The 25,231-nt window shown below is 44.6% G+C and overlaps 1 protein-coding gene across 2 annotated transcripts in view; it reads left to right on the top strand.

Annotated features, from left to right (window-relative positions):
* FNTB (farnesyltransferase, CAAX box, subunit beta) overlaps positions 1 to 25,231 on the top strand; it is a 61,762-nt gene that overhangs the window by 19,588 nt on the left and 16,943 nt on the right. For both annotated transcript variants that reach the window (XM_073895363.1, XM_025869885.2), the window contains exons 3-7: positions 4,185 to 4,257; positions 6,372 to 6,463; positions 14,733 to 14,879; positions 14,980 to 15,063; positions 19,779 to 19,865. In XM_073895363.1, the coding sequence (XP_073751464.1) occupies positions 4,185 to 4,257; positions 6,372 to 6,463; positions 14,733 to 14,879; positions 14,980 to 15,063; positions 19,779 to 19,865 (483 nt within the window). The remainder of the gene's footprint in view (positions 1 to 4,184; positions 4,258 to 6,371; positions 6,464 to 14,732; positions 14,880 to 14,979; positions 15,064 to 19,778; positions 19,866 to 25,231) is intronic.

Below are 25,231 nucleotides of genomic sequence, written 5' to 3' on the forward strand. Positions count from 1 at the left end.
CTGAACTCTCCACCCCAGCCCCCTTCTTCCCTCTTCTTTAGGGACCGTTCTTGGTGGATTTTCTCTGGGCACTTGTATTTTCAGCGTCTTTGCTCTCAGGCAGTTTTTACCTGCCCTCTGCCTTCCCCCCGGTGCCCCCTCAGGCTGCCCGTCTGTTGTCTTTCTTCCCTCACACACATCACAGACACGCTTGGATTGTGGGTTTGGTCTCCTGCCACTAGTCTTATCCCCGCCCCAACCTAGTCAGCGTGCTGCAGCTCCTGGGATCTGGAAAATGCAGATCTGACCATGTCTTTCCCATGCCTAAAATACTTCAGCGGCTGCCTCAAAAATTTTTTTTTACTTGCCTTTTTTTTTTTTTTTTTGGTAACGGCTTTGAGATACAATTCAGATATCATACAATTCACCCATTTAAAGTGTACAATTTAGTGATTTTTAGTATATGGACAGAGTTGTGCAACCACCACCACAGTTAATTTTAGAGCATTTTCATCCCGTCACAGAGAAACCCTGTCCCCTTTAGCCATCGCCCTCCCGTCCCTCCATTCCTACCCAGCCGCTGGCACCCACTTCAGCTACTTCCTGTCTCTGTGGATCTGCCTCTTCTGGACATTTCATGTAAGTGGAATCATACAGCATGTGGTCTTTCTGTGACAGCTTCTTTTACTTAGTATAGACTTTGCAAGGGTCATCTGATGTTGATAGCACAGTGACTACTGATGCATTTAGAAGCCCCGCGTGATCTGGTACCTCTCTGCCTCTCCAGGCTGCCTTCTCACGGCTCACTACCTTGTACTTCTGCTCTGGCTGAACTAAACCTACACAAATGTGCCGCGTCGTTCCCTTCCTGAAACACCCACCCCATCCCCTCCTTTTTGGCTGGCTAACTCGTGTCCTTCCGGTCTCCTTCATTCCTTGACGCAATGCTATGTCCTCTGGGAAGTTTGTTCTGATCCTGCGTGCCTTGCCGTGTGCTCCCAGAGCCAGCACGCTTCTCTCTCGGCTGAGGCTGTCGCTGCCATGGACTTGTCTGTGTCCGCCTCTGGGCCGCAGCTCTAGGGAGCGGAGTCAGCATCCACCCCACTGCGGGACACTCAGCCTGCACACAGGGGGCGCTCAGAGTCCCAGCCCTTGGACCTCCTTGAAAGAGACATCTCTGGCCGTCTCTTCTTTATGCTCTGGAGTCTGCTCACGGCTCCCTGAACTCTCTCGAAGGTCACCAGCCACTTTGTCATTTGTTCTCTTTTTCCTCAGTCTTGCCACAGCATTTGCGACGGTTAAATACCTCCGTGGAGTTCTCTCCGGCTGTTTTGCCTGTGACACGGTATTGCCTTTGTCCTTCTCCCACTTACGTGACATTCTTTAATTCTCTCCTTTGGTTCCTTGTCCTCTAAGCCCGGAAGGATGGGTCTTCCCCCAGCCCAGCACTCAAGCTCTTCTCTCTGCTTTGTCCTCTACTCTTGCAGCTTCATCTGTCACCTGTGTGCAGATAAATGACTCCTAGTCCGTCTGTGTCGCTTGGAGCCCTCTCCTGAGTCTTAACGTGTTTCCAGAGGTGCGACTGACATCATCACCTCAGTATACTTCCTGTGCCATACAGCCCACCTGCCCATGGGTCACCGTGCTAATTTGAGCCCTAAGTACTCGAAGTACTTCTGCCCTGGTTGACTGTGAGCACCGCCTTCCCCGTCTTCCCACCTCCCCTCTCTCCGCACTTAGTGTTTTCCCTTGGCCCAGTTTGTAAACACATATTGAATACCTACTGCTGCCAGATGATCTTTCTAAAGCGCAGTTTGGGTCACCTTTTTTCTCAGCTCAAAACCTTCAGAATTTCACCTTCCACCCGTCAGAATGGCTAGAACCAGAAAGACAAGAAATAACAAGTGTTGGTGAGGATTTGGGGGTAAAGGACCCCTCATGCACTGTTGGTGGGCACGCAGGCTGTCGTAGCTGCTGTGGAAACGGTGTGGAGGTGCCTCAAAACATTACAGATAGAATCACCATATGATTCAGTAATTCCACTACTGGGTATTTCCCCGGAGAAAACAAAAACACTAATTTGAAAGGACACATGCACCCCTGTGTTTATTGCAGCATTACTTATAATAGCCAATATATGGAAGCATATGGTAGATGAATGGATAAAGATGTGTTGTAGATATATACAGTGGAATATACCTAGCCATAAAAAAGAATGAGATCTTGCCATTTGCAACAACATTGATGGACCTAGAGAGTATTATGCTAAGTGAAATAAGTCAGACAGAGAAAGACAAATACTATATGATTTCAGGTACATGTGGAATCTAAAACACAAATGAACAGACAAAAAGCAGAAACAGACCCATAAATACACAGAATAAACTGGTGGTTGCAGAGGGAAAGGATGGAGGGAAGGCAAAATGGGTGAAGGGAAGTGGGAGATTCAGGCTTCTAGTTCTGGAATGAATAAGTCTCAGCAAAAGGAATATTGTCAATGGTATTGTAATTGCATCATATGGTGATAGGTGGTAGCTACACTTGAGTGAGCATAGCTTAATGCATAAACTTGTTGAATGACTAGGTTGAAACTAATGTTAACATTGTGTGTCAACTCTACTTCAATAAAACAACAACAACAACACAGCTTAAGTGGAAAAAAACCCGAGAAACTTCAGGGTCTACCTTTGCCTACTAAATTGAGTAGGAAATCCTCAGGTGGCATTCCAGACTCCTATAAAAGGGCTTACGTTGCCTTTTTGACCACTCTTCTTTCATTCCTAATGAATGAAAGGCCAGATCCCCACCCCTTTTGCACACTTAATACCTGCACTGCACAATACCGTGGCCATGTGTCTCCTGTAGCTATTTAAACTGAAATTAATTCAAATTAAATACAATTTGAAATTTAGTTCCTCGGTCACACTAGCACATTTCACATGCTCAGTAACCACTCATGGCTGGTGTCTGCCTACTGGACAGCACAGATCCATTTCCATCATCGAGGAAAGTTCTTTTGGACAGCGCTGGTCCGAACCTTTTTGTTTTGTTCCTTCCGGCTACCGTCTCCTCCCTGCTCACCATCTCTACCTGTGAACACTTTCTCCCTCTACCAGGGCCACCCACCTCGTGTCCCCCTCTCCCGCAAGCCTTTCCTGATCATTCCTTTCTTCATGAGATCCCCCCACTCCTTCCCTTTAGAGTCTGGGTAGTATTTTATCTGTGTTTCCTTTATGAAACCTTCCCATTTGTTTTTCACATTGTAGCCACTTGTGTCTTTAACTCATTTCCAGTACTGAACTGGGAGACTCTTTGAGGTAAAGACTACATGAATGATCTTACGCTGAGCATAATACAGAGGGAGTTCAATAAATCGTTTTTGAACTGATCACCTAGAAAAGAGAATGGTTCTCTTTTAATTTGTGGAATTAGTTAAGCACGGGGACTGTCTGGCCACTCTTTTTTCCTTCCTCCCACAATCACACAGGCCTCTGCTGTGAGACCCAGCAGGAAGTGCAGCCCCTGTCCTTGGCCTTGCCCGTGCAGGTGGCCATGGGTGGCACATTCCATCTTACAGCCAAATTACAGACATGAGTGCCAAGGAGACCAACTGGCTGCAGCATACAAATAAGATCCTGCGGCCAGGGCAGTAGGTCAGCACGTAGGAGGTGGAATTTCAGGGAGGGAGTCACAGACACACAACTGAGGAGCAGGCAGGGTACAAACGACCCACCTCGGAGAAGTAACCCTAGAAGAAATGACTGGAATGACAGAGGCTCACCAAGTCAGGGAAGTGGTGAGGCTCAGATTGGAATTAAACTCACAGGATGGGGAGCCACAAGGTGTCTGCTCACAGTTAGACCCTGGAGGAGCTTTCTGGATGGTTTGTCATCGCCTGGCTGTGTGTGTTCATTGTGGCTTTTTGCTTAGCCCAAAGTCACCTACTACGAAGGAGAGGAACTCACCCAAAGCATTGGCCAGCACATTTTTCAGACACTTTAGGGACAGTCAGGTGCTGGCCTTTTCTGTCTGGTTTAGCTGCCCTTGGGAGCTAAAGAAGATGCTGGTTATCTACTTGTTGACCATGGAGGGTGGGGGGGGGGGGTGTCCTGAAGCTGAGAGTGTGTGCACGTGCACACGTGTGTTCTCTAGTGGGGCTGAAGCAGAAGCATAAGACTGGGTTTTCAAGCTCTTTGTCTCTACAGGCTGATTTTACAGAGGGAGAAGCACTTCCATTATCTGAAAAGAGGGCTTCGACAGCTGACAGACGCCTATGAGGTAAGCATGCTGCCAGGAGCTCAGTCGGATGGTCAGCCAGATGGTCCTTTTTTCTGTTAGAATGTGAAACACTCATGGGCCGGACCTGCTGCCGAGTCACTCTCTGATCCCTGTGGCTGCGGCAGGAGCCAGGTACGCAGGAGCCGGCGCTCCCACTCTTGAAAGGGCAGAACCAGCTCGCTAGTCGTGCCCTCCCCTGGGACACCCTACATGGGGTGGGGCTTTCTTGTACCTTAGATTGTGGTGAGGGGTTCACGTGCTTTCTCCTGGCCACTGCTTGTCACCTGGCTAAAAGGCAGTTCCTGTCCATCCCTAATCCTTTGCCCTATAAGCGGATCTAACTCCTATGCCGACCAAAGGATCAGTATATAAATCCCAGTGAGGACTTCCACAGTTGAACACTGTAAAAATGCCCACATTTAGAGTGCATTTTAAATCACATTCCTCAGAGCCCTGGGCTTCCACAGAGGGGCCTCAGGGAGGGCAGTGGTGGTGGAGGAGGGGGCACGGTGTTGGGAAGGTGGCAGGCCGGGGATGCATGTGAACAGGAGGGCTCCAATCTTCCTGCCTCACCTTATACACAGCAGCCCTGCTTTTAATTTGCTTTTTATTTGGGGGTCTGCATTTGATTATTTACAGCAGGGATTGGCCAGCTGAAACGCCTGTAGACCCAAGCAGGTAGCGTAAATAAGAGAAGTGGGCAGGTGGGAGGGAGGCGGAGGCACACCCGAGGCCCTGTGCTTTCCCTCTGTTCCAGTAGACCCAGGCTGGCCAGATCTCTCTCTCTCTCGCTTTTTTCAAATTAAGCCAGAAATCCGGGTTCCTGTGTGACTCTCCCAATGCCTACACCTTGCAACTAATTCTAATTTAAAAAACAAAACACTACAGGGAACAGGTAGAACATGCCTACGGGCTAGACTTGGCTTTGGGGTCAAAATTTTCAACCCTTGACGGGGGTCCTCACTGATTAGGCTGCAGTGAGCCCCGATATGGTTAATACTGTACCAGCTAACAGTTGAGTGGAGTGCTGCAGCTTGCTATGCCCTCTCTCCCCTACTTATCTCACCTACTACTTGACGGAGGTCAGTCGCAGGATTAAGTCATCTCGGAAGCGCATGGCGGGATCCACATGCACAGCTCCCCAGGTGGTGGCCTAGCCGCAGCTCAGGACGGTCAGCACATTCATGAAGAGGGCAGCTTGGGCCAATGGAAGGAGCGCTGGAGTGCGAGTCCAGAAACCTGGCTTCTTGTCTCGGCTCTGACATTTGATGGTCTTTGTCGTCTGGAAAAAGTTAATCTCCCTGGATCTCATTTATATACTTTTACTCTGGAAAACGGGAGCAGTACGACTACCTGCCTGCCTGCCTTGGATGCTCTATCCATGTTTATGGGTTGAACTGGGATCCCAAGCACCTCATGCGTCACCTTGGGAAGCCTTTCCCAGCCCCTGAGGCAGAATTAGGCTCTTCATGTGCTCTGTCTGGACTCTGCTCCTGCCCATTGTAGCGCATATTGTTATGCGGGTTCACGCATGCGTGTGTTATGTGCCATCTTGTTCCAGAAAGCCGTAAGGTGACTCGTGTTTAACTGCACCTGTCTAGAGCCTTCTTCCTCTGCAGATAAACACACACATTCTATATCCCAGGCATCTCAAGAGTAAGAACTAAATTGTATTCATTATTGTGCCTCCTGTATCTAATACAATGCTTGGCACACACAAGAAGGTACCAAATATTTGTTGAATCGGTGGATGAGTTAATCCAGGAAATCGCTGTCTGAGAGCCTAGATCTCCTTGGGTCTACACTGAGAAAACAGCATCACTTAGCTTCCTAGCGTGTGGGTACCCCTCTGCTGAGCCTTCCTTAGGCGCCTATCAGGGGAGGACCTAGCGGGCTCAAGGTGAACTTCTTTGTCCCATTGTCCTTTCTGCACATATGGTCACTTCAGCTGCTGACTGGGGCCACAAAGCAAAGCGTCCTTCATTCACTTACTGTTCATAGGGTGCCCTCCTCCCCCTTTCCAGGCATCTGGGGTGAGCCAGATGTCGCCTTGTCAGCAGCATCTTGGGATGATTCTGAATAAGGGGTGTGTTCTCTCCCTGTGCCTTTCACAGTGTTTGGATGCCAGCCGCCCGTGGCTCTGCTACTGGATCCTCCACAGCTTGGAACTGCTAGATGAACCCGTCCCCCAGATGGTGGCCACAGAGTGAGTCCAGCTTCAGGGAATCTGGGCTGTTCTTTGAAATTCCATTTTGAGTCGGGGGTTCTTTTTGTTTTGTTTCTGTTATATTGATTTTGAATGAAAAACACATCAGGCTACAAAGATACCCTTGCCCTCCCCTTGACCCCAGTAACTTCCTGAAACTCCTCCACTTTAGAAGCCTATTGTGAGCTTGTGGGTAGAACAAGACTTTGAACTCCCAAGAGAAGGATTCTGGTTTCTTCTATGGCCTTTTCTTTCGGCTCTTGCTCTGGTCTTTGAGAAAATTCTTCATCATCAATTCCGAGAGACATGATTTTGCCAGAAAGTACAGTATGAATTTGAATAGCTTCTGTGGGGAAGCATGTGCCAACCCAATGAACAAAAACGCCTTTTCCTTCCCTAAACACCTCCATAGGCCTCCCTCCCCACCAGTGCCTGGGGGACAGTGTAGCTCTTGATGGTATTAGATGTGTTACACTCTTGGTGTGCAGATACTTTGACCCACAATTTTCTTAAACTTCTGATTTATGAGTAGAAATCTAAGCAAATGAGATTCTCCCCGAACTGCTGGTACAGATGGTGTTCTGGGGATGACTGTGGCACCTCATCCTTAGAAGCTCATCACAATTTATATTTTAAAGCAGAACCTTACCCCCTTATCCTCACTTTAGTCTTAGGGATACCTGGGGTAGGGAAGGGCAGCCAGGGACAGATCCGATGCCCCAGTTTTCACGGAGACAGAGAGAGAGAGCACATTCCCTTGGAAACATCTGGAGTTCATCTGCTCCCCTGTTCCTCCTGAGGGAGAGGAGTCCGGGAGGGAAGGCCCGTGAGCCGGGGTCGTCTTCCCGAAGCACACAGCGCCGGCCCCATGAGGATGCTGGAGGCTGGCCTGGGCCCCGCCCCGGTCCCAGTGCCCCTGCCTGGGTCACACTGTCAGGTCAGAAGAACAGAACCACACATTGTCTCATTCATTCTGTCTTAACAATAACCTCTCATTCTTGCCTTCCTGGGCAGGGTGTCTTGTGATGACTGTGGATGGGGAAGATAATAAAGAATTAGGCAGTTAACCCTTGTGATGTGTACGTTGCTTTCTGAGGGAGAGGAAAAATATGCATTGTCCTTATTACAACGCTGCTGCAAGCCTAATTGCTTCTAGCTCTGGAAGTAGAATTGGACCCAGTTTCTGCAATAACAGGAATTTAATTGTCAAAGGCCCATGTGTTTTTGAAATACCAGTTGGGGGTTGTGGAGTGTTTGGGAAATTTCTCCCCCACAGATACACTATCAGGATGTACAGCAGGGGAATGGGAGAGGTGCACAGGAGAGAAGAAAACAAGAAATGGAGGATTTGGGGGCGGGGAGGAGCAGGTGTGCCCTAGGAGGACGTAGTTCCTGAAGAGGAAGACCGCAGGTCAGACTTGGGTCGGCTTCGATCTGGGGTTTGTTCTAGGTTGTAGACTTGGTGTGGTATAGGTGAGGCTTTGCTGAGGAAAGGAGTGTCGGAGCGGCTTCCATGGCAACGTCAGACAGGAAGAGAGGACCCCCTTTAAAGGGCTTTTCGCAGTGAACACCTGGACCCGACCCCACTATCCACAGGAGGGATGTGTTAAAGTGTGTTTGCAGCTGAAGTAAAACATGGTGCAGTGCATACGGTGAAATACTGCGCAGCCATTTAAAAATTGCAGTTAACAGATGTTAACTAGATTTGCTGTGATCATTTTGCAATATATACAAATACCGAACGACTGTGTCGTACACCTGAAACTAATAAAATGCTATGTATCAATTATACTTAAATAAAAATGGATACATAGGAAGTGCATATTTGTTTGTAAAAATGCATACGGACTCCCTGCCCAGCGGGGAGCCTGCTTCTCCCTCTCCCTCTGCCGCTCCCCCTGCTCATGCCCCCCCCCCAAATAAATAAATAAAATCTTTAAAAATGCATACATTTATGTAGAAAGGTGTTCATGATTTAAGTGAAGAAAGGTAGTTAAAAAAATTCAACTTCTGTAGATTAAAAATATAGCCAGTTACATGCATAGAGAAAACCGGAAGATATGCCCACCTGGTAGTAGTTATCTCTGGATGGTGGGGTATTTGCATGTTTTAAAATGTTATTTATTTTATTGTTTTGTATTTAAAAGAATGCTTTAGAACTAAAAAGCTAGTTCTAATTTCAAGAACCACGTGATAGTGAATGAGAATTTCTGCTTCCCAGCTGCCTTAAAATCTTTACTTGTGGTTCTTCTGAGCATTGATTTAACAGACTTTTAAAGAATTACTTAGACTTTCCAATAATGAATTTTGTTTTGTGCCTAGCAAACAGTTAATTCTAGGTGCAGGTAATATCTGTTATCAACGAGCTTAGTAGCTTTGACAAATAAGGAAATAAATTATTTTTGGTAAGATACAGAGAAATCTTAATGACTTCTGTAAAAATGTGGGATTTTTTAAAAAGACAATCTGATGTAGGATATTGCCTTTTTGTTTATTTTGCACAAAGAAAATGTGGTCATGTTTCTGTTCACTTCTTCATTAAGGTGCAGAATTTAGGTCTGGAGTATTATTATTTTCCTGCCCCTTTCTTTTCCCACTCCGCCACCTAGTGCAGGTGACACACACACACACACACACACACACACACACACACACGCATACACGCGTACACGCACACACACGTTTCTCTTTCCTATTTTGTTCAGTGTTGTGCTTCTATTTGTTTAGGGAACAGTATGGCAGGCTGAGTTCCCTCTAGTGGACAAAATCACTTTTTCAGCTGCTGTGACTGCCTACTGAAGCCAGCAAGGCCAGGTTTTTACTTCTAGTCTCAGACCTTTCAAGAATAGTATATTCATAGGTAGGAATTTAGCTTGCTACTCTTGAGAGACCGTATCCACAAATTTGCGTGTGTTTACCCGAAATAAGTTAATATCTTGGAACTGGACTAAATACATTTGTTGATGATCTAAGCCCGGAAGGAAGCATCCTTCAATGACAGTCCCATGTTTTGTTATTGAAAACTACTTGAACGTAGCACACAAAGTAAAGTGAAGTCTTAGGGGGACCACTGCACTGTTAAAGTTAGGTTTTTAGCTTCTGTAAGATCTAAAAATGGTCTTTCACTTAATTGTTTTAGGACTTCTTTGCTTACCAAGTTTTTCAAAGTATTAAATTTCAATTTTCGTGTGTCAGTGTTTTACTATTTCCCTTTCAAAAGGTTATTAGTAGCTGATCCCCTAGGTAGCTCTTTAAATATTTTTCCTTTTAATTTTTAAATATAATTTGTCTGTTTCCTTGCCTTTCTGTGAAGATACCTCATCTCGTCCTTTGTGTCCTAGGCATTTTTTGGCCAGGCACCGCTGGGTAGTGGGTAGAAGTTGGGGTGCTGCCAGACACCCTCCATAGGACAGTTCTCACAACGAACAGCTACGCAGTCCAAAATGTCAGTAGTGCCAAGGTGGAGAAGCCCTGCTCTAAAATGACCAACTTCAGCTTTGACCATAGTTCCAGAACAGCAGCATCCAGCGGATGGCTGCGCTTGGTGAAGTCAAACAACGTGTCAGACTCTCCAGGCAGCACTGGCCTCCTGGGGTTGGTTGCAGAGCCCACCTGCCTTTCACCCGTTCACTGCCGGACTCCGCTTGGGGAGGACTTTCTCTCCCTCGCGCTAAGCTCAAATTGTTTTATGGTATGAAATTGGAAAGACTTCGTCCTAGAGGAAGCCCAGTGTCCACACATCCATCTTGTATTGGCCTCCCCTCCCAAGCCATCCTGCTCCAGGATGACTGTTGCTATTTCTAAAGCTTTCATCTTTGTAACTTCTAGGCCGTCAGTCTGTCCACAGTAACCTGTTCTGGTGCTGAAGGTTTTCTTAAATCTGACCTAAATTCTGCTGCTGTGGTTCAGCTTCCGTGTTCATTTCTTTACCAGAAAGTTTGTACAGTTACTCTTTGCGTGCTTGAGGTATTTTTCTGGGTAGCTTCCTCACTGTGCTTGCCTATAATATTAAGCCTTTTAATATTTTTAATATTTAGCCAATTTTACAACTCTAACCTAAACCTCCTTTGAGTTAGAAAATGGAGGCTTGAGCCAGATACCGTTGTGACCAGCACTGTGTTTATTTTATTTATTTAGTTAGTTAATTTTATTGTATTAAATAATTAATTTATTTTTGAAGATTTTATTGATTTATTTGAGAGAGAGAGGAGTGAGAGGGGAAGAGCACAAGCGGCGTGGAGGGGCAGGGGGTAAGAGAGAAGCAGGCTCCCTACTGAGCAGGGAGCCCGATGTAGGGCTCGATCCCAGGACCCGGGGATCATGACCTGAGCCGAAGGCAGACGCTTAACTGACTGAGCCACCCAGGCGCCCCCAGCACTGCATTTATGATGCTCTTAACAAGTGTTCTCATTTTTGTTCACAGCTCACGGGCTCTACCCCCTGGTTCTTTTTCTCCTATATTCCCAGTCCTTTCCCATCATATATTTATATGCTTTACTCATCCCCCACTCCTGCCATCCCTAAGTGTATTATCTGTTACTTGTCTGTGTTTTATTTGTTCTATTCTTATGTGCTTCTGATTTCTTTAATATTCTGGACTTTTAATTCTCACCTTGGAGGTGTTTCTCTGCTCCTTTGGAATTACTAGTTTGTTCACTGTACATGCTTTAGAGTACTTCATCCAAGTTGGTGACAGAGATGCCCAGAATCAGCCACTTTAGGTCAGTCCTCAACCATCACCTCAAAGTCCAAGTAAATCCCTTATGAGGCTGACGGTAAATCATTAATACTCTTGCTTTGAACTTGATCTTCTTACAGGTCTCACATACTTTTTAATAGTTGAATGAGAGAGCGTTGATGTTCGATAGAACTTTCCACAACAATGGAAATGTTCTCTATTTTGTGAGAGCCACTGGGGACATGTAGCATTGAACAGTTGCAGTGTGACTTCTGTGACTGAGGAGCTAAAGTTTACATTAATGTAATTAATTTAGTTTAAAATTTAAATAGCCCCATGTGGCTAGTCACTACCTATCGGACAGCACAGATCTTTCTCATTGCTCCCCAAAATGTGGTTCCCCAGACCAGTGGCATTACCATCACCTGGAGTTTGCTGAAAGGGCAGACTCAAGCCCATCTAGCTCTTCCGAATCAGAGTTGCATTTTAACAAGATTCTGAGGTGATTTCCATGTGCACTCAAGTTTGAGAGGCACCGATACTTGGCTGTATATTGGAGCCACATGGGAATTTTAAAAAAATATGGCCACTTGGGTCCCAGCCTCAGTGATTCTGGTTTCATTGGTATTAGATGTGGCCTGGGTGTTGGGTTTTTAAAAAAACATCCCCTAAGTGATTGCTCAGCTAAGACTTGTGATTCTCAAACTTTGTGTGTGTTCACATCATCTGGGAATTTGGTAAAAATATGGAGGCCCAGGCTTGTTTCTTGCATCTCTGTTGTCTCTACTCGCTCTCCGGTGATGGTGATACACACATTTTGGGTTTGAAAATCCCTAATCTTAAAGATAGTCCCCCACTTTGTTGGCAGCTGTCACGTCAGCTAGAATGAAACGCCTTGCTGACTTGAAAGCAAACAGGTCTCCTCGCCCTTTCAGTCATATGACTAAACGAATGATGCACGAGAACTTGTTCTTCACAAAGTCTGCCACTCTTGGTATTTGCACCATGTTTCCTGCTTGTGATTTTTTTTTTAACTAGTTGGTAAATTTCTGGTCTTTAAGATAAGTTTTTCCTCCCCCTTTTTATAGATAGAAGTCTCAATTCACATTTTGCTTTTCAGAATTGCTAAGAGCTCTGCTAATGACGGCTCATAGCTTCATGATCAGTTTGCCAGTTCCTTAAGGTGTGAGTTGGAAAGCCTGTGGAGCAGAATGTTCTGTGAAATGGAAGCGTCTGAGAGTCCAGAAAAGCCCAGCCCTGCTCCCCAGCATAGCCCCATGGCCAGTCAGATGCTGCATGTCAGCTGAGGGAGGTTGGCATGGAGGGATGATTTAAAGGTGTCTGGTACATTCAGATCCCGGCTCTCCAGACGTGAGGCTACAGGGTCAGGGGTGTTGTATTTGGCACGATTCTATCTTGGGAGTTGGGAAAGAGAATGGGTAGCTAGGTGGCTCTTTTTCTTTTCATTTTTTTTTTTTTTTAATGTGCTGTTAAGTTCTGTATCAACTAAAACTTTTGTTTTTGTGATACAGAAAAATGCCAGTGCGGCCAGCCTTTGTCAGGACATGAATTTATTAGCTATTTGTTTCCAGGACATAGGCTATGAATTGATGAAGGTTTGGAAAATATGTTAGGAACAAACTCATTTTCTCAGTGAAAATTAATTGCTATTACAAATATGACACAGTACTGTCTTCCTTCTCTGCTGATCAACTTCCACTTCAATCCTCGTGTTTCCTGCAGTAAAATCAGAGGTGCAGATTGGAGGGAGTGTGTGTGTGTGTGTGTGTGTGTGTGTGTTTTGTTTTTTTTAACCTGTGAAGACTTCAGAGCTCCAGTAGCGAGTCAGCAGTGTTTTCTGTCGCTATCCCTGCGAGATAATGGAAGGTCTGAAATCAAAAGCCATCAGATATTATGTGGAAAAGCAATAGTAAGCTTGTGCCCTGGGGGAGATGAGCTAGACTCTATGCGGTTCCTCTGTCAGCGGTAGGTAAAAAAGAATGAGATCAGAGAGTCCGGGGGAGAAGGCTGCCTGAGCGCCAGGGCAGAGATTTGCAGCTTGTTCTCTTAAACGGAGGCTCGTCCCAATTGGAAGCCTGTGATCCCCGTTGAGTTGTGGGGAAAGAGCTCAATAACCAGGACTTTCCTGGGGCACCCCTTCCTGGTGAACTTCAGAGGACCTTGGATAAATAGGGGCTCCCTTGGTTTGACCTCAGACAAGAATGTAACTTCTGGGCAACCTGATGCCATGCTTGGAGGTTTCCCTCAGTGGGGGACCTGGAGCCTCTGTGGATTAGTGTGAAAAATTCTCCAAAAGCCTACAGGCTGCGATGCATTTTTGTGATGTGAGTTAGCAGTGCTGACGTTTGCCACAACTGAGGTGAGCGTGGGATAGAAGTCCACTTCTCTTTTGTTCTCCTAACCATGGAGGCAGACTTCATTAGAAGCTTCTTTTTTTTTTTTTTAAATTAACATATAATGTATTATTTGTTTCAGGGGTACAGGTCTGTGGTTCATCAGTCTTACACAATTCACAGCGCTCACCATAGCACATACCCTCCCCAGTGTCCATCACCCAGCCACCTATCCGTCACCCCCCTGCACTCCAGCAACCCTCAGTTTGTTTCCTGAGATTAAGTCTCTTGTGGTTTGTCTCCTTCTCTGGTTTCGTCTTGTTTCATTTTTCCCTCCCTTCCCCTATGATCCTCTGCCTGTTTCTCAAATTCCACATATCAGTGAGATCATATGATAATTGTCTTTCTCTGATTGACTTATTTCACTTAGCATAATACCCTCTAGTTCTATCCACATCACTGCAAAATGGCAAGATTTCATCTTTTTGATGGCTGCATAATATTCCATTGTATATATATACACCACATCTTCTTTATCCATTCATGTGTTGACGGACAGCCAGGCTCTTTCCACAGTTTGGCTATTGTGGACATTGCTGCTATAAACATTGGGGTGCACGTGCCCCTTCGGATCCCTACATTTGTATCTTTGGGGTAAATACCCAGTAGTGCAATTGTAGAAGCTTCTTTCTTGGTGGTAGTAGGAATAAAAGTCAGAAACCCCTGGGGCTTAGGTGACAACAGGAGTAAGAAGACATCTCTTTAAATATCCTGGGTAGGCCTAGGTGGTGGCTCCAGACCAGAGTGGTTAGCATGGGCAGAGGTTGGACACCATCACAACTTAGACAAAACTCAATTTAGGGACCTCAGAGGCAAGGAGAAGGGGCTGGGTCCACAGATCTAGCATGGCAAGCTGAGGGGAAAATATGTGAAAGATTCTGTCAAGAGGCATGAGACTTACTCCCAATTCTATGAAAAGCTGTTGGTCTCTGCCCGGATTTCTCCTTGCTTCACAGCTAGGTGGGTCCTTAAATGCAAAACTCAGAAAGAAGGGCATTCAAAATAGCAGGGTAGAGATGCCCTTTTCAGAGGTTATATTCAATATATGTTCAGTAGTTGGGAGGAGAGGTTTTTTTTTTTTTTTCTCTTTTGAGGGAAAGTCATGGACTCTGGTGAAATTTGATGTTTTGAAATGAATGCTCTCTGACTTTGGTTTTCCCTTTGGCTGTGTACCTAGCGTGTGTCAGTTCCTGGAGCTGTGTCAAAGTCCAGAAGGTGGCTTTGGAGGGGGTCCTGGCCAGTACCCGCATCTTGCACCCACGTATGCAGCAGTCAATGCGCTCTGCATCATTGGTACTGAGGAGGCCTATGACGTCATTAACAGGTACAGCCAAAGCATCAGTACAGGACACCCAGAGGGCCCCCGCCTGCTGACACTGCACTGACCATTGCTGTCTCCTGCCTCCCACCTGTTTGTTTCTTAGAGAGAAGCTTCTTCAGTATTTGTACTCACTGAAGCAACCCGATGGCTCTTTTCTCATGCATGTTGGAGGTGAGGTGGATGTGAGGTGAGTAGGGTTTTTCTCAGGCTGCCCCATTAGTAGATTCTGGAGTTTATCTGCCATTGGAGATGCCAAACCCAAGGAACAACATGGAAAATCTGTTGCTTTGTCTCACAGAATGACACATAGAATGACATGTCAGGGACACAGTTCATAATCATGGCAAACATGAGACAGATGTCCTCAGGTGTCACTGTCCCTTGACTTCTTTGTAAATGTCAAAATATAAGACAGGAACAAAATCAAATGCTTTTAAGAATCAAAAACTTATTTGGTTGGTAGAAAATGACATACCATAACATACAATAACTGTATAGTGTAATATAATCTTTCATCTCTCTGGGATAGGAAGGGAGAAGGAAGCCCAGTAGGGACCTAGTAAATATTTTCTGAATGAATTTGGTGAAATCATGAGAATGTCTATCACCTGTATGAGAGTTGCTTTAGGAGGTACAAAAACCCTTGGGGGCCAGTAGAGTGCAGGGAAATAGAATTTCAATAACTGATTAGAACCGGTTGGCTCAAAATTATTATTTCACTCTAGAATGATCTAATGTACCTAGCAAGTAGCTCACTCATCTGGCAGGAGATTACTGAAGCATATGGGGAATTCACTGACTAAGTCATTTCTCAAAGGTTGTGGATCATTGAAATTTTATACCAAATTCTGATTATTTAGTCAGAGAAATATGTTTTTTCGAGCTTTCTATAGCAAAGCCATCTATTACCTTGTTTGTAAATGTGTTTAGCTTCTACACAAGTTGGTTAATTTTCTGGCTTAACTATTGGTTTGAAAGTAAAGGGGGAGAGAAAAATCATGTAACGTGCCGATTCAAACCAAAAATCTGTTCTCCACTGGAAAAATGGTTTCTTAACAACACTTCCAACACCAAACGTGTGTTTTTTTTTTCCCTCATGTTAAACAATTCTGATACCAACTAACCAGATTTAGCTCAAATTTCACAGGTTAAGGGCTCAGTCCCACAAGATCACCCCCACTTCAGATGCTTCCCCATGTTACCCACACTTCTGTCTGACTTGGCTACAAATCAGAGGTTCCCATGACCCCTCTTCAGGTTCAACAATTTGCGAGGAGGGCTCACAGAACTCAGGGAAACACTTTACTTACTGGTTGATTACAAAGGATATTATAAAAGATATAAATGGCCAGCCAGATGAAGAGGTATATAGGGCGAGGTCTGGAGAGGTCCAGAGGGCAGGAACTTCTGTCCCCATGAAGTTGGGGTATGACACCCTCCGGGCAGTCACCTGGATGCATTCACCAACCCGGAAGCTCCCCAAATCCCGTCATTTAGGGTTTTTATGGAAATTATCTTGTGTAGGCATGATTGATGAAATCGTTGGCCATTGGTGATTAACTTAATCTGCAGCCCCTCTCCTCAGGGGAGTGGGGCTGAAAGTTCCAACCCTCTAACCATGTGGTCAGTTCCTTTGGCAAGCAGCCCGCCCTCCAGGAGTCACCTCATTAGCATAATGCGGGTGTGCTTCACCAGGGCTTGTTCTGAATAACTAGAGACTCTCCTGTCACCCCTGTCACACAGGAAATTCCAAGGGTTTTAGGAGCGCTGTACCAGGAATCTGGGAGAAGACCAAATATATATTTTTATTATATCATACTACCCCAGTATCTGGTGTTAAAACATAAAATGAGGCATATTTAAAAAAATGTAAGAGTTTGAGCAAAAATCTATTCAAACTGGCAGCATCTAACCCAGGAGATAGAAAGGTGCTCCAAGGAGCTACACAAAATAGAAACTTTTATAGGCAGAAGGGACCAAGAACAAGGAAGTTATACTAGGCAAACAGGTGGGTTATTGCGAGGTTACTTTCCTTTAGGGGACAGCAGGGTTCTATCAGGCAGATGACCTAACCAGTGCTGATCAGGTGCTTCCTGATTAACTGGTTTAAGACTTCATTTCTGGAGAGCTGAAACTATTACTAAGTTTCAGTTTGGTGAGGTGGGGCTTAGCATAAGTGACTCCATTTGGGGCCTGTTGTTTTGTGTTTAACCCTGTAAATGCCAACAAAGCCAATATAACTAATGAAGAAAAGCAGTATTGTGTTCACTCTTCTTAAGGAAAAAGTTAAAAGTTTTTCCCCCTCTCACAGACACTAGATTTTCATTTCTCTTCTACAGATAGTCCAACTGAATATGCACAACCTCAAAATTTAGCTTTTTAAAACTTCTGACATTATGAGGCAAAGGCAGGTTGCTTTGGCATTGTATCACATACCTTTTTCAGATGTGATTATTCTCTAGCTTATTAGTTCCAGCATGAGTTTTTTCTGTGTTCTTATTTATATCTGCTAGACAAATGCTAGTAAACTTCTCCAGTAAAATCGATCTGTACCACCCAAGAGCCCTGCAGCCACATCGCACCTGTACTCACCTGTATCTCACCTATAAGCTCCTCTGGTAATGTGCTTCCTTTCAGCCATGCTTCTGATTTGCATAGGATCACAACACCTCCTTGCTTTGCCTGGTTTCTAGTATCCCAGTTCCATCATTTCTTGCTTGGTATTTAATTGTCCTTTGCCGGAAAGTGTCAGCCAGGACTCCAGAGTGCTTATTGAGTGGGTTTGACCAGGAGAGAAGCAGCAGTGACAGGTGGGGTGTGTGTCTGGGGGGGTGCATTTGGGCATCTGGAGGCTAGCAGGCCTCATTCTGGGTTAGACAGAGTGGCCTCTTGATCTTTCCTGTGTGTCATGATTCCTGATAGTTTCTGGGATGAGCTTGTTCAGGGGTTTATGGCACAGGTGATCAGACCACAGTGAACTCCTAGCAAGTGCCATCCTTTCTCAGTTCTCAAGATAGGAGGTTATTTATTACTGACCTCCTAATCTAGGTTATAGAATCTGGAGCATTCTGTGAGGGTAGAGGGGAGACAGAGACCCAGCATTTGCAGAAATTGAGGTGACAGGGCATAGAGTGTGTTCAGGAAAGCAGTTTTGTGTTGCTAAAGTATAGAGGGCCTCGTGGGCAGCAGAAGTGAAGCTGGAAGGACGGGCTGGGACCAGACTGAGGGGTCCTGAAATCTTAAGAAGTGGGAGTTTAAGAGCAATGGGAAGCCACTGACCAGTTTTAAGTAGGGAATGATGTGATTTGATCTGCATTTTATTAGAACTTCTCCTAGTTGCAGTGAATAGATTGTGGTGTTTTAGTCAAAGTCCTCTGACTTCAGGGCCGGAGGGAGGAAGACCAGGCAGGAGCTTGATCCAGGTAATGGTGACTTGGATTTGGGGGACAGCAGAGAGGATGGAGAGTAGTGAACAAATCTGAGAGATGTGATGAGCAAATAGTAGGAGAGAGGAAGAAACTGCACAAAAAAGATGTGTTTTGTGTCCCCCCCCCCCCCCCCCCCCCCCGCCCCGTGAGATCTAGGACTAGTGGCTTCTGGCCTCACCTCTCAGTTCTTCCGTTTGTGAGAGGCAAACTACATGGTTGGCCGCCTCCCTACCTCAGAAGTTACGTTAAGGTTCAAGAGCAAATACTGGGGAACCCCTCTGAGAGGCTCAAAATCTGAAAGAAATGAGATCAAACCTCTGAGGTTAGCTTATGGTCAGTGATAATGTTTGGCACGCAAGACTCTTGCGTGCTTCTGATGCCTGCTGGAGTAACTCAGCATCTGCCGTTCTGTGTCCAGTGTGAGCAGGCTGATGAAAAGGCTCCTGGAGCATAACAACGCTCACAGCTTCTGTGGAGATTTCTTTGGAATACCTCGTAAGTTTGGCTTTGTCATTATGTCCATATTGAACGACATGGAAACTAGACCCTCCTCTCTCCTCCCTTTTATATTCCTTAGGAGCCCTTAGAGAAGGGATCTGCAAGCAGAATTAGAACAAACAGTTTTTGTCTTCATCGTAAAATGGAGCTGAGACGCTGGATATTTGAAAAGGGTGTAGAAGGAAAGAAAACACAGTTTGTAGGTATATTCTGTAATAGAGGGAGAAGCTGAAATAAAATGTGTCCTGAGAAGAATTAGGGCTGGCAGGATGGAATGGCAAGAATTATACCAAATCAAGTAGGATAACGTTAAAAAAAAAAAAAGTTCTCTTTCTTTTTCATTTAAAAGTGTATGTGTGTGTGTGTGTGTATGTGTACACGTACTGGTGGGGTGCTGGAAATCAAAGCTCTTTTCTCCCTCTAAAGGCCTAAGGAAAGTGTCTAAGTGGACTCATTGATTCCTGTTCCTCTCTTCTGGACTAAGCAGCCATTAGGGTCTAGTGCTCTGCTTTGGAGTGTTTGTTGCAGAAAAAAATATATAGTTGACCTTTAATGTGCCCATGCTATAAACAGAAATCCTGGATCTAAAACATTACTGACATCGAATGAATGAGCATATCAGAAATAGCCAAATGACACTGCAGAAGTTTGGGAACCATGATAGGTCTTTGAAAGAAGAGCTAAATTCACTTTGGACATGAATTGATATGGCTGTTATTTCTTCTGATGTAGATTTGACCATGTGGAGGTAGGGAGACTAGAATGTCATGTTCTTTCACTGAAGTCACGCTGTGAGCAACTCTATCCAAACAGAATGTCAAACCTCTCAGTCGGAGACCCAGGAGGACTGACCAAGTGCCAGGAAGGGATTACAGCTTACCAGGCAGAGAGAGAGCAGTCTGCCTGAGTTCAGTAAACCTTATTTCAGCCCTTCCTTAAAGTTTAACACTACCCACCTCTGTTTCTGTCCTTCCAGAAGTGCATACTGTGCCGCCTCCGTAGCTTCTCTGACCAACATCATCACTCCAGACCTCTTTGAGGGCACTGCCGAATGGATAGCAAGGTGAGAGCTGCCGGGATTTGTCCTGGCCTCTTAGAAAGCAGGTGGTCAAGATTCTGAAAATAAAGAAAATGAAAAAGGAGTGGAAGGGAATATAAAAATTACAAGAGAAGATGGATTGGGGTTATAGCATTGTGCATTTCAAAAATACTTCAAAAGATTTCTTTTTTTTTCCAAACTTTCTTCAATGTTGTATTGTGTAGATTGGCAAGGATCAAAACCTTCCTCCAACAGTACTTGTTGGTATCTAAATGGATTTAACCAGTTTGGAGAGCAACTTGGTAATACCTTGAAGATGCCCTTGCTAATGACCCAGTAACCCCACACCTACAGAAGCTCACACACCTGCATGGAAGAGACAAACATATGACTTGTTTGTAATGGCAAAAACCCAGAAACAGGTTAAATGTTCATAAGCACAAGATGGAGAAGCAAGTCGTGGTATAGTCACATTGTAGTATAAAATAGCAGTTAAAAGGAATGAACCAGAGCTGTATGTATCAAGATGGATAAATCTCAAAAACAACACTGAGTTAAAATAAAGGGTGTTAAAACATGCAGATTAGCACATTTACTTAAAATTTGAAAACATGCACAACAATTCTATATTGTTTATGGAAAGAATCACATGTGGTGATATAAAAACATGCATGGAAAGAACAAGCACCAAATTCAGGATAGTGGTAGCTTCTCGGGGAGAGCAGAGAAAATGAAATCAGGAGATGTCTATCCATCTCCATAGGAGACTTCAGCTGTATCTGTAATGGTTCATTTCTTTAAAATAAAAGAAAGACCCGAAGTGTTTATGACTCAATTAAAGCTAGGTATTAACGTACATGTACGTTCTGTATATTATTTGCTATACTTTCCTAGATGCTTCAAGTATCTTGTGACTTAAAAAAAAGAAAAGGAAAGGTATAGTAGATACCTTTGTACTATTACGGAATGATATCTGAGCTTTATTATTTTGTTTTTTACATTTTTATTCTTACCAAAGTAGTACCTATTACTATGAAAATATAATTTACAGGTAAATCAGATGGTAAACTATGATCATATTTACTTTCCTATATAATTTTTATTTCCCTGGAATTAATCATCACCTCTTTTTTAAAATGTATACATCATGAATTTATTCCCAAATTTTCTGCCAGAGCTATGAAATCACTTTCAAAACAGTCAAACACTTTAGGTAATGTATCAGTTCTCGTGTGTGTGTGTATTTTGGGTTTTCCTTCCTGGAGCCCCCTGCCCTCCTGCTTCAGTCTGGACAGATTGCTCTCAGCTTGCTGCACTGCAGGCATCCAGAAGCTTCCTTTCAGCCTGAAATTCACTTCACTTCTCTCCTTTGTTGAAGCCTCTGCCCTCCTTTTTCTTGGCTTACTTACATGTTTTAATGAAGCACACACTCCAGTAGATCCCAAAAGAGAGCACTTAGGAGGTGAATTTTTAAGATTGTGCATTATAGTTATTCTAGTCTCACATTTGATTGAGATTTTATTTGGTTAGAGATTTCTAAATTGGAAACTGTATAAACTGTATTCCTTTGGCATTTTTTAGCATTCCTCCATTATCTTTTGGCTTCCAGTGTCATTGTGGAAAAGGCTAACAATAATAATAACCAACATTTACTGAAGACCTGGCATGTAATTCTCACTGGTAAGGTAGCTATAGTTTAGAGATTGAGAGTATAGGTTTTTGAGCTAACCTGCTTGGGTTTGGATCTTTATTATACTTTCTCTGTCTCAGTTAAGAATTCCCATCTTTTTATTCATTACAAGTGTATTTTTTTTCAATCTTCCTGAGGTAAATATATAGTTATAAAATCTGCTTTAAAATTCTTGTGTGGTAATTTCAACATCTGGGTATCTTGGAGTTGGCATGTCACATTTTCCTGATTCTGCATATGTCAAGTAATTTTTGGTTGTATCTTAGACATGGTGGTGTTATATTGTAGAGACTGGATTCTGTTAGATTGCTCTAAAGAGTGTTGATGGCTTGGTTTTAGCAGCAACTCAGTTAGACCCAAAGTGCGGATTGTCGCACGTGCACTGGGCATCAGTTCAGCAATTTGATCAGTTCTTGGGTCACAGGCTGCTTTCAGTTTGCCCAGTGCATGTGTGCTCCGGAGTCAGGTAGAAACGTCAGTGACGTTTAAACACGGAATTTGGAGTTTTCCTTCTCTGGCTCTCCTCTTTTTGGTATTCCTCCCCCATTTCTGTCAGCCTGGTTCTTCTTACCAGAAAAATGGTGGGCTGTCTATTTGTTTCGGCTGCCCTCCACTGACCCGGCGGACCTGGTGCTTCCACTGCTGGCTGACCGCGGCCATCCTCAGGGCTAGCTGGGAAGAAAAGAATAGGGTGGGGGAGGGAGGAGCCTGCCTGCCTGCTGTTGTCTGCTCCAACCGTTAAATCCCCGCCAGAACCTGCCTGCCTCTTTTCAGTCTACTGAGACCTCGGGAAAAGTTGTTTCTGTGTGTTTTGTCCAGAGTGCGTAGCTAGTATTTGCAGGAGGTTTGGTTTGTTAGGCACTTACTAGACACGGAACTCTGACTACCTGGGTTTGAATCCCAGTTTTGTCACTTTTAGTAGCTTTGGACAAGTTATTTCTCTTCTCCATGCCATAGTTTCCTTGGATGTCAAATGGTGGGATATTGAATTTGATGTTAAGCTGAAATGCAAGGAATTTTTTTTAAAGATTTTATTTATTTATTTGAGAAAGAGAGATTGAGAGAGAGAGAGAGAATGAGAAGGGGAGGGTCAGAGGGAGAAGCAGACTCCCCGCTGAGCGGGGAGCCCGATGCGGGACTCGATCCCGGGACTCCAGGATCATGACCTGAGTCGAAAGCAGTTGCTTAACCAACTAAGTCACCCAGGCGCCCTGAAATGCAAGGAATTTAAGTGGCCAAAACCTGTTATGGTAACCACTGCCTCCCAGTGCCACTGTATTCCCAATCCATTGTGTGTGTGTGTTTAAGATTTTATTTATTTGACGGGGAGAGACAGAGCGTGCACAAGCAGGGGGAGCGACAGGCAGAGGGAGAGGGAGAAGCAGGCTCCCCACTGAGCAGGGAGCCTGATGCGGGGCTCGATCCCAGGACCGTGGGATCATGACCTGAGCCGAAGGCAGACGCTTATGTTTTGTTTCTCTTTTTCTCTGTCCCACCTTATCCCCCTCCCTAGAAGTTTTTTGGAATCTTTATTCTTGCTGTTTAGAAACTTCATGCTGATGAACCATGATATGGATTTTTTTTTTTAATTTCTTTTGACACTCAGCAGGTATATTCAATCTGGAATTGCATATACTTTAGTTCCAAGAATCTTCATTATATTATTTCTTTGATAATTTCTTTCCCTCCATTTTCTGTGTTTGCTGTTTTTATAATCTCCTATAAGTAGGGTTGGTCTTTTAATTTTTCAAATTATTTTGCCTATCAAGACTCTTAATCTTTCTTTTTTAAAAATTTTTTATTGTTATGTTAATCACCATACATTACATCATTAGTTCTTGATGTCGTGTTCCATGATTCATTGTTTGTGTATAACACCCAGTGCTCCATGCAGAACGTGCCCTCTTTAATACCCATCACCAGGCTAACCCATCCCCCCCACTCCCTTTCTTATTGTACTTTCTGAGAGATTCCCTTACCTTTTATTTTCTAAACCTTCTGTTGAGTTTTTATTTCTGCAATTCTATTTTAAATTTTCCAGAGCTTATTTTATTCTCATTTATAAAAGAAATACTTTTTTATATACTCTCCTGTTCTTGTTTCAGGCGTATTTTATTCTTGAAGTATTTTTATCTCATATAATATTTTATCTAAAAAGTTTCCTTCTGCTCCCTATGTTATTTCTCCAACTTATTTTTGTGTGTCTGTTCTGGTCTCTCTCTTTAGTATTAGAGACTGCCGAAATGTCTGGTGTTCGTATTTAGGAGCCAAGTGCTAAAAAGCTGATGGAGAGCTATGTGTGCCAGGATTCAGCCTTTCACCCCATTGGGGTTTTTCCCTTGGGTTCATCAGCTTCCATTGAGGAGGATCTTCCAGATTCCTGGTTGGGGTAGGAGTTGGCAGCCAACTTTGTGAAATACTAGGAGGAAACAGGGTGGGGGGTGTTTGTGTTCCGATTATAGATTCTCATGCAATCCCCTGCTCAGTGTGGTGCCTCCCTCCTGCTCTCAGCTGTGCTGGATATCCTGGAGTTCAGACCCTCTTGATTAAACCCCTGAAACCCCGATCTTCTGCTGGGTACCTGGGGGTCTAATTGATTCTTACATACATTTGCAGCCAGTTAACTTGTTTCCACCTCATGCGGCTTCTCGAGGTGTCCTGTGCCTCCAGTAGGTCCTGGTCCTTCCACAGAGCACATCACCCTGCTTTCTGTTGCCTCCTGCCCTGGGCTGGAGGGCAGGTCTCTCTAATCTGTTAGGTCCATTACTTCTTCTCTCTCTCCTTTCCTGGCTTTTGAAATTTTGTTATCTCCTGTCTGTGTTCATATCTTCTCCTATGCTTTTTACCCTTGTGGGTTTATCCCTTTTGAAATTCCTTTCCTTTCCTTTTACTGGGCTCTTGTGCTCAATCTGTTAGATTTAGCTAGAAGACACTCCTGAAGAATTTTACTAAATTTACTAATTTACAATGATTAAAATTGCTCCCATGCATATAAAGGGAGGAAAAGCAGAATGTAAGCCATGTGCGTTCGTGTGTGTGTGTGTGTGTGTGTGTGTGTGTGTGTGTGTGTGTGTGTGTTTGGAGAGAGAGAGAGGCAGAGGTGCAGAAACCAACAGCGGTCACTGCTGGTGACAGGGACTGGGGGCTAGGGTGGGCAGGAGATTTACTTCTCATTATTTGTTCTTTAACACTATCTGTTTTTTTTAATTCAAAACGGTTTTTGAAAGATAAGTTATGTTAAGAAAAATGCTAAGAGGTCCCCAGCATGTCCCTCACTCATCAGACTCTTCACAACTATTACTACACTACATGCGGCCAAACGTGAGAGAAGGAACATTTGCCGCTGGGGGGTGGGGGGGTGGGGGGCAGGCGCCAGGGTCCTGGGACAGAGGTGCTGAGGAGTCTGTGCAGGGAACAGTAGCCTGTTTTTGGCTTGGCACTCTACACTGTGATGTCCCTGGGCCTGGGGACTGCTCTGAAAAAGGCCTGTGAGTTCCCGAGATGCCAGGCCTCTAGGGAGAGGTGCCTGGAAGACGGGCAGGATTACTGCTTCTTTTCACTTCCGTCCGGAAGTTCTGCCAAGTTTTGGAGTAAGCGCTCCTCCCCCTGTGCACCTGTTCTCTAGCTGGGACTGGGATGCGGACACACCTGCAGAGTACGAGCCCGTGTTCATACATGGAGATCACGGGAAGTAAAGTCC

This window comes from Callorhinus ursinus, unplaced genomic scaffold (genome assembly GCF_003265705.2).
Source record: "Callorhinus ursinus isolate GAN/ISIS: 27379988/994484 unplaced genomic scaffold, GSC_fseal_2.0 scaffold8, whole genome shotgun sequence".
Lineage (NCBI taxonomy): Eukaryota > Metazoa > Chordata > Mammalia > Carnivora > Otariidae > Callorhinus > Callorhinus ursinus.